The 8,336-nt window shown below is 40.1% G+C and overlaps 1 protein-coding gene across 1 annotated transcript; it reads right to left on the reverse strand.

Annotated features, from left to right (window-relative positions):
* Window positions 1-474: 474 nt before the first annotated feature.
* Window positions 475-7,257, reverse strand: LOC102199270 (uridine-cytidine kinase-like 1; the record flags this gene model as incomplete). Its single annotated transcript, XM_005755525.1, has 12 exons — window positions 475-584; window positions 1,579-1,735; window positions 1,986-2,093; window positions 2,319-2,441; window positions 2,542-2,604; window positions 4,739-4,832; window positions 4,913-5,011; window positions 5,218-5,234; window positions 6,286-6,347; window positions 6,449-6,638; window positions 6,776-6,847; window positions 7,087-7,257. Coding segments are annotated over 12 exons (1,266 nt in total), but the record flags the coding sequence as incomplete, so codon positions are not given.
* Between the last annotated feature and the right edge of the window lie 1,079 nt (window positions 7,258-8,336).

The following is an 8,336-nucleotide window of genomic DNA, read 5'->3' on the forward strand; positions in this document are numbered from 1 at the left end:
ACATCAACTACCCCTATTTTTTGTCTCAGTGTGATTAAAAATATCGGTTTGCATAAACACACAGACATAATACTCTATGTATATAAATACATATGAAGTTGCACTATTTGATTGAACCTTATTATGCAGCCCCAAGACTTGCTTCTTTCAAACTATACACATTTGACCCATAGTTCATAACGAGTCTAAATTGATAAGTAGAGATTTATGTTACATCTGCAGATTTGACTGAATGTTCACAACTACTAGCCTGCACAAGACTATCTGTTTTTTCCCCGGTAACTATAACATTTATAAACTTGTGCATTTCCCTGTTTGCATTTTCTTGCATGTGCTTTGACCTTAGAGGCCGCCATATGTTTTAATTCTTGTTCTTTCTCATTGAAAGAAAAAGTGCAGACCAAATTGTTCTTTAACTTCCCTTTTTTATTTAACAGCTAAACAATATCGCCTCTGCAACTCTTTTGGACTCACCGTAGTCAAGCGTTTGGTCCTCGGCAAAGCTGAACCGAGACACTCCTGATTTTGGCTAAGCTGAATGGTGGGATCTCCAATATGTCCACATTCGGCACTGCTGTCCCTAACTGCATTTTCACACATGAACTTCAAATAGCATTGCTACGATCAGGCTGTGATCAGGTTTCCACAGCTATCTTTTCTGATGTGCATGCTTCAGGAAATAGTCAGCTTCAAACACACTGTCACTACTAGAAATACTCTGTGTGGATTAGGTGGGGTGCTGCCAGGATGGCGCAACTGGAGGCAGGACAAAGGATGACCACTCATTAGCAGCAAATGTACTAGACGATTAGCTACACCATTCACACATTGGTGCAATCTGATACCAAATGGATCCTGTACTAGGGAGCAGGCAGATTAAAGACCGGCTAAAATGCAATGTGAGTGCATCGGACATTTGTGTTAACACTTGTCCCTTTATCAGGTAAGTGTGAGAAAAGTTCAGGACTGCAATGCCTTTAAGCAAATGAGTTTTATGAGATTTCAGGTGTAATCTTATACTTCCTATACCTGCAAAAAATTTTGTGCCATCACGTCTAGTACACCTCAAAAAACAGCTGCAGTATTTTCACTTGTATTCTCTGCAGGACAAGTTACATAATCACATGTAAGTATTTCTGTTTGTAAAGCTACGAGTGGGCCATCTGATGTTCACGTTGCTCACTCACTCAGTAGTGACAGAAAGAGAGGTTTGCTTCAAATCTAACATGACACAATCATAATATTACAAACTGCTGGTACAAGAAATTAAATTTGTCAACTAGAGAAACAGATGCTTATTATCTTTTTGTCTGCTGCTTTTTATTTCCTGCACAAAGCTAAAATCATGAACCCAACACCTGCACGCTGAAGGCGGTGTGGTAAGCTAATGAAGATTTATGAACTTGCATTAAATTTTTATTTTTATACGTCAGCTATAATTCAAAAGTTTTCTCCTGCTGACTCCAAACTGTAAAAAAAAAATACTTCAGGTAAAATGTGTGCACAGGTAGGAACACAGGCCATCTGAATTTACAAGACAGTACGTGAAAGAATGAAAAGATGCATGGAAGTGCTTACCGATACCAGGAATTACATGTAAAAAATCATCCAGGCCCTTGTCCACAGCAGTGGTGATGATTTTGACCTTTGGGAAGGCATAGGCCACAGAGTGCACCCCGAGCTCTGCCATCAGCAGCGACACCAACATGATCTTATTCTCCTGCACCTCATGATCCTGCTCAGTCACACACATCACAGCAACAACAGTTAGTGGCTTCTTGATCACTTTAAGAAGCTCAGTAAGTGGAAAGGATACATTTGAGGGTTTCCTTGCAGGAATAATACAACTCAAACTGCACCAGAGAAAAAGAATAACATCTACTCAATGCCCACACAGATGGGTAATAAAACACATGTGACTGCCCAAGAGGAGAGGGTCCCTACTGCTGCCTTACTGCAGGGTAATGATGCTAATTTCCACCCACCAATAGGACTCGAACTGCCATCATGGCAGCAGCGCCGGTGGAGACTGTGCTGTCCATTAGGATGACATGATCTTCACTGATGTCTTTGGGCAGACGCAGGTAATGCAGCTGGTGAGGCCAGAGAGGAGGAGACCAGTTACCATGGTTACAAAAGCAGGAAGGGTAGTTACCACGGAGACACACATCATGTGGAAGGGAAAAAAAATTAAAAAACAATCAAAACATTTTCATCTTTTGTTTGATGTGATTTTTGAGACACACCCAGGAGCGCGTGAAGTCTGGAAAGCAAAGCACGCACATGGATTTGATGGTAAATGACTCATGTTTTTCTACCTCTGGCTCGCCTGAGTCGAGGTTGGTCTGGATGAGGATCTTGCCGATGCGGACGTCCTTGCACACGGCCCTCAGGGCGGGCTCCATGGTCTCTCCTGCACGCAGGATCGACACACCGGTGATCTGAGGAGACGAGGCAGCAGAGCGAGCATGATGACAGAAACCCTGAGGTCATATTCGACTGGAAGCTAGCAAGACCTTGTAAAACAAGAACATCACTTACCCCTTTACCGTTGTAACTGCAGCCCTCGTAATCATGGCCCTGTGGGGTCTGAACTGAACACGGCTGCAAAGGCAGAAGAAGAAATGATGTTTTATTACACACCAAACACCCCACAAACAAACACACCGACATAAAAAAGTGGCACTAAAGAAAAAATACACAAATATAAACCTGATCTTTAACACAAACACTACATTTGCACAAGAGTTCTCAGATTTATTTATTTATTTATTTTTTGCTGTAATGAGTATCATAGTGACGTATTTAGTTTCTTTTTCAGTAGGTAATCCCTATGAATCAAAAGCTCAAGCTTCACACACTCAGTGTAAGGCAGTTTTCTTTTTTTTTCGTCACTCTGTGTGATGGCAGTGAAAACAGAAATCCCTGACATGGTCATCTCATGCACACAGCTCTAACTAGCAAGAAGCTTTGGTCCGCCCAGAAGCCACGCCCACCTGATATAAAATATTTTGTTCACAAGGGGCAGCCAAGAGAGAGTAGCTTTGAAGATTTGAGCTGCACCTAGGCTCTTCAATCCCTTAAAAATAAGTTTATTTTTAAAATGTGAATTATGCAAAGCTACTCCTCAGAAATCCAAATATAAAAACCTGGAGGTGCAAATGGGCATAATGGGGCCACTTCAAGTTCTATCATATTTCTGTGTTGCTTTCCTTGCCAAAAAAAAGAAAAAAGGAGAAAAAAAAAGAAAATCCCCAGTGAAATTAATTGTTACTGTTTTATGTGACTGAGGAGAAGCTAATAATATCAGCTCATTATGCAGAAAGGTAAAGTCAGCAGATTTAGAATGTGAAGTCTGAAACATGCCCTCTGGATAATATGACTAACATGCATGAGCTAACTGTGAAGGGGGCTCTAATGAGGTGCTTTACTCAGTAAGCCTAACAAGTTTTATTACAAGAGTTCGCATCAAAAAGGGCAGCTTTTCATTCCTCAATTCAACATTAATAGTGTTCACTTAGCTTTAACACAAGTACATTTTCAGAGAAATACAGAGAAATAATTATATGTTCTGTTAAGTGGTTTTGGTTGTTAACCGCTAGGCAAACAGTAGAAGGTATGAGGATGAAAAAAGTGAAAACAGGGTTGTCTGCAGTTCAGTGAATCAAAGATGTAATAAAAAAAAATCTTAAGAAAGAAAAATAATCGCAAAAAGCTTTACAGCTGTTTTGTCATGATAGAATATGAAGATGAAGTGGTTTTCATACACAGTATGTGGAACATAACGCTATAGTTACAGACAAAACTTCTTATTTGCATGACAGTGACAGGCATCACTGAAATTTGGGAGCCGACAGGGTTCACCGTGGCTTATTTTACTTTTTTAATTGATACAGCCGACTTACGAAACATGAAATGTAAAATTCAGATTATGTTTTAATAACCTACTTAGTTTGACTATTTAAAGGAACACATGTATTGCACTTTCATACATCCAGCAGGCACATTGCAACTTTGTTGTTGTTGCTGTGTTTGTGTCCATTGAAGGGTGCAAAAAACTGCAGTTCCTTTAGTGACCACTTGAGGCTGGGTGCAAAACGAGTAAATCCCCATACACTCCCATTTTAAATTGTCCAACTTTACAGCTTTAAAAAAAGCTTTTTGGGCTCTACGGATAGTTTTGACTCTTCCAAAAACTCTGAGACAGGTGAGTTTTTTATAAGTCACCCACCAGGATGATTGAGTAAAAGATGTGGCTGCGCTGATTTACAGGCAGCCAAACGGTACCTGTCAGACTCATCACAACACTTCGCTTCACTGTGTGTGCCGTTGGTGACTTTTGGAGCATTTTGATTGATAACCTGACTAATGTTATGGCTTGCTGTGTAGTCAAGAACATCCCAGTAGTTTGTTATTCAGTTTTGGTGAGTGTATTTAGGATTAATTATCTGGTATGTTGTTTCTCAAGCCCTTTTATCCATGCAAGGTAACTTGTGGATCTAAAAAAAACCCAACATGGTGGGGGCCAAAACGCTAATGTTAAAGCTTCAAAATGCAGTCAGCTTGAAACCAAAACTATGAATTAAAATATGAGAAACTCAAGAGATTTGGAGGGAATTAATTACTGCTTTTTTGTTTGTTTTGTTTGTTTTAATCACTATGAGCAACTCTTTTCATGCAAGGGTAATCATATTAATAAAAAGTAATGATTCTAGATATTCAAACCAAGATTACTCACCTGAGATGGTAGAAATGTTAGAGCATGCTCTATGAGAAGCCGCATTAACCTCTTTGAGTAGAAGATAAACTCGTCTCGGCTGGTTTCTTTGTTCCTGCGGCGGAGGGAATCAAAACGTTTTTAAATTTCAAATTATAGGACTGCAGGAAGGACATCATGATCACATGTCACTACCTGATGATGGTGTGCAGGCCCCTGACCTGCGGCGTACTCTCGAGGACACTGAGCGTCTGGGGCAACGGCTGCGTCTGCTGGGCAGAGGCCAGGAGTGCCCTGAGACAAAGCAGATCAGATCAAAAGGTTTAACTTTGTTAGTCCGACACACTATCAGAGAAAAGAGATTCTGAGGCGGCAGGGAGTTTTCAGAGAGGGCAGATGGGGCACAGTGTGGAAGCCATAGAGGACACAGTTTGAATATAAAATTTCCAATTACAATAAGCCGACCAAAGTCACAGAAGTGAAAATATGTATCAGCATACCTGACACTGAGTTCACGCTGCATAAAGGGAGGACAGAGAGAGACGATAAATGAAAATAATAGTAGAGGAAAAAATAATGTTTCAGAAGATAAGGATGGTGATGCTGTTTTTCCTATTTAAAAAAAACCCCTTTTAATATCCTGCCCTGACACTGCTAATGCAGCAAAAGCACACTTGGATAGAAAAACCAAAATGAAACACTTTCAGTCCTGGATCGGCCTCCCCACAGCCGGGACCTCAACACAGAACAAAACAAAAGGCTGCTAAAATCCAATGAAGAGTTTTGAACGTCCCTCAAGAAGCTTGGAAAACTATTCCCAAAGAAAAAGCTTCAGGAGTTCAAGCTGTGCTCAAGAATAAAGGTGGTCACACCAAATATTTTGCACGTGCATGCATTAGAACTGTACAAACTCTATTTCTGCCTTATATACTGTATGTTTGCATGTTTCAATAAATCACTGCAGCTCTTTCGCATTTAAACACAAAAAAAATGAGGGACGGCTCAAGACTTTGGCAGAGTCCTGTATGATTTTAGTTGGTTTCCTCCTGTCTTTGCATTTTGATAACTAAAATCGACATTCACATCTAGTCTTTGTTTTTCGTTTTAGTTACTGAGTACATTTCTTCCTAATTATTTTTTTAATTGAATAGATAATTTATTAAAACAGCAGGGCACTGAGGATTTTATCATATGTGACTCAAACACATATACTGCTTTTACTGGTTTCAGGATGAGCCACATTCGACTGATTCAGCATGCTCATCACAATAAAGGAACATGTCATCCACTACAACTGCAGGACTTTTCACTGGCTTTTGAACAACAGTAGAGGTCACATGGCTACACACATAACACTTGTAAAATCAACAAATCTCAGGTTTTGTGTTTTTAATTCAGTTTGCTGGCAATATTTTTCAAAGTTAAAGGGTTAAAAATGTGAAAGCTTGCTCGATGTATTTTCTTCTGATGCCACTTATCCCACAAAGAATTGGAAGTCTGCATGTTTCAGCCTTCAGACACATGGTGGCACCATGCTCTCAAGTATACGGAGCGATTTGGTGACTCACCTCCTCCAGCTGGCTGTGAACATGCTGGACAATCAGATCAATGGCCACCATATTCCCACCACCTTGGAGGGAACAAAAAGCCGAGAACAGCCAGTGTTAACAAATATGTCCAAACGTTTTAGTTTAGGTGGTCTTTAGGAAAGACGAGGCCTGTCTGACTCACCTCTTGGTACAACAATATCTGCCAGCCTCATGGTTGGTTCGATGTACTGCTCAAAGGCTGGTTTCACAAACTTGTTGTATTGCTTGATTACGCCTTCAATGTCCCGTCCACGCACTGTGATGTCTCTGCGGAGCCGGCGGACGAGCCGAATGTCTGAGTCTGCGTCCACAAAGATTTTCATATCCAGGAGCTGCAGGTGCGAAGAGCCAACAGTTCAATAATGCTCATTTCAGCCAAGCAGCTGCACAAACAATTCCTGGTGATGATTAGTCTGCTTCACTCAAGAATTCTTCAAAAGAAAGGAAATAAAAGAATGCACTGTCTTACCTGAAGAAGCTCTTTGTCTGCAAAGGACATAATTCCTTCAAAAATGATCACACTGGCACCGTACACATTTTTCTGCAAGAAGAGGAGGGAAAGTCGAGTCTTTAAAGAAAAAAGCAGTCGTTTGAGCTTTTATAAGATTAAAGGTGCAGTGTGTCACTTTGACACATAGTTTTTAAAAATTTAAATTTCATTTAAGTTTAATACATTTTCAGCTTTGAATGCTGCCTCTACACTGGGGTTCTTTCTGGTCCATCTCATCTTTGGCATAATCAACACTGAGGTTCCTTTAAAGCAATAAAAACCAAACTCACCCAGTCTTTATGTCTCATGTGTGTGGTGAAATCATACACCGGGATCTTCACACTCTTGCCCTGCTTCAGTTTTCTCAGGGTGGAAACCAGCAGCTCAAAGTCAAATGCTCCCGGGTGGTCAAAGTTGTAGTCGTTCTTTGCAGCCAGAGCCTGCTCCTCGGGGGATAAAACCTGAAAGACACAAAATAAAGATGAATTTCAGAGGATCTTCCTCATTAACTTGATTAACTATTTAAAGATTTTAAATGAGGGTTTATTTTATCATTTAGATCAGCTTATTACCACAAATATGAACCATTAAACTCCTGGGCTGAAAATGCAGTTTTATTATAATGCTAACAACTGCACTTCTTCTAATGGCCAATGACTTCTTTAGGCTCTGCAAACAAGTCAGTCCTCATAGACTCCAAAGTTAAAATACGGAACTTAACAGAATTCAAATAATGTTTTAACTCTGGCACAAAACACAGCTTTGTTGTTTTAAGTTAATGTACCCATTTGTGACAAGTGTAGTGAGGGTGAATTTTTCAAAAACTGACCCGTTTATCCTTTGCTAACGCCTAAAGTTAGGAACGTGGACCATCTGACTGAGACTTCATTTCAGCTCAGCCAGTCACTGAGATGGACGTCTCAATTGCATTGGTGCCTTCTTATTAATGCAATTATCTGACAAAAACTACAGATTGCTGTGTTGTTAATTGTAACAGCAGATTTTCTTCTGTGAAGTTGTGTTATTACTTTTAGATTATATTATTAATTAGCTGATACCTTTGTCTGTGAATGCAGAAGAGAGAAGTAAGACTTCAGCATACCTGATTTTGTCTTAATTTACTGATCCCGCTAAACATTGGACGTCGGATAGACGTTCAGATCTATATTGGGTCCGTTGGTCAACAACTAGTTCTGGACAACTACACACAACCAAACTAGGTCTACAATTTGGACGTCCAACCATGACCCAGCTTGGACGTCAACATTTGAACTTTGGACTTCATCTGGACGTCTATGATAGATGCAGGAAATTTATATGATTAATAAATGTAAAGGTAATAATAAAGGTGTAAACAAAAATCAACTGGTAGCCTATCCTCCTGACTACCAGCAATGCAAATGTGTCCTCTGTAGAGCACCTTTCTAAACCTGAATATCTCCCATGCACTGCATACTACAGAATTGCCTCCTTTTGGTATCTACAGAGGACATTTAGGGCTTTCCAATGATACCAAATGTGAAGGGGTGGGAACTTTAGT

This window comes from Pundamilia nyererei, unplaced genomic scaffold, assembly GCF_000239375.1.
Source record: "Pundamilia nyererei isolate P.nyererei 1_Seehausen unplaced genomic scaffold, PunNye1.0 scaffold01795, whole genome shotgun sequence".
Lineage (NCBI taxonomy): Eukaryota > Metazoa > Chordata > Actinopteri > Cichliformes > Cichlidae > Pundamilia > Pundamilia nyererei.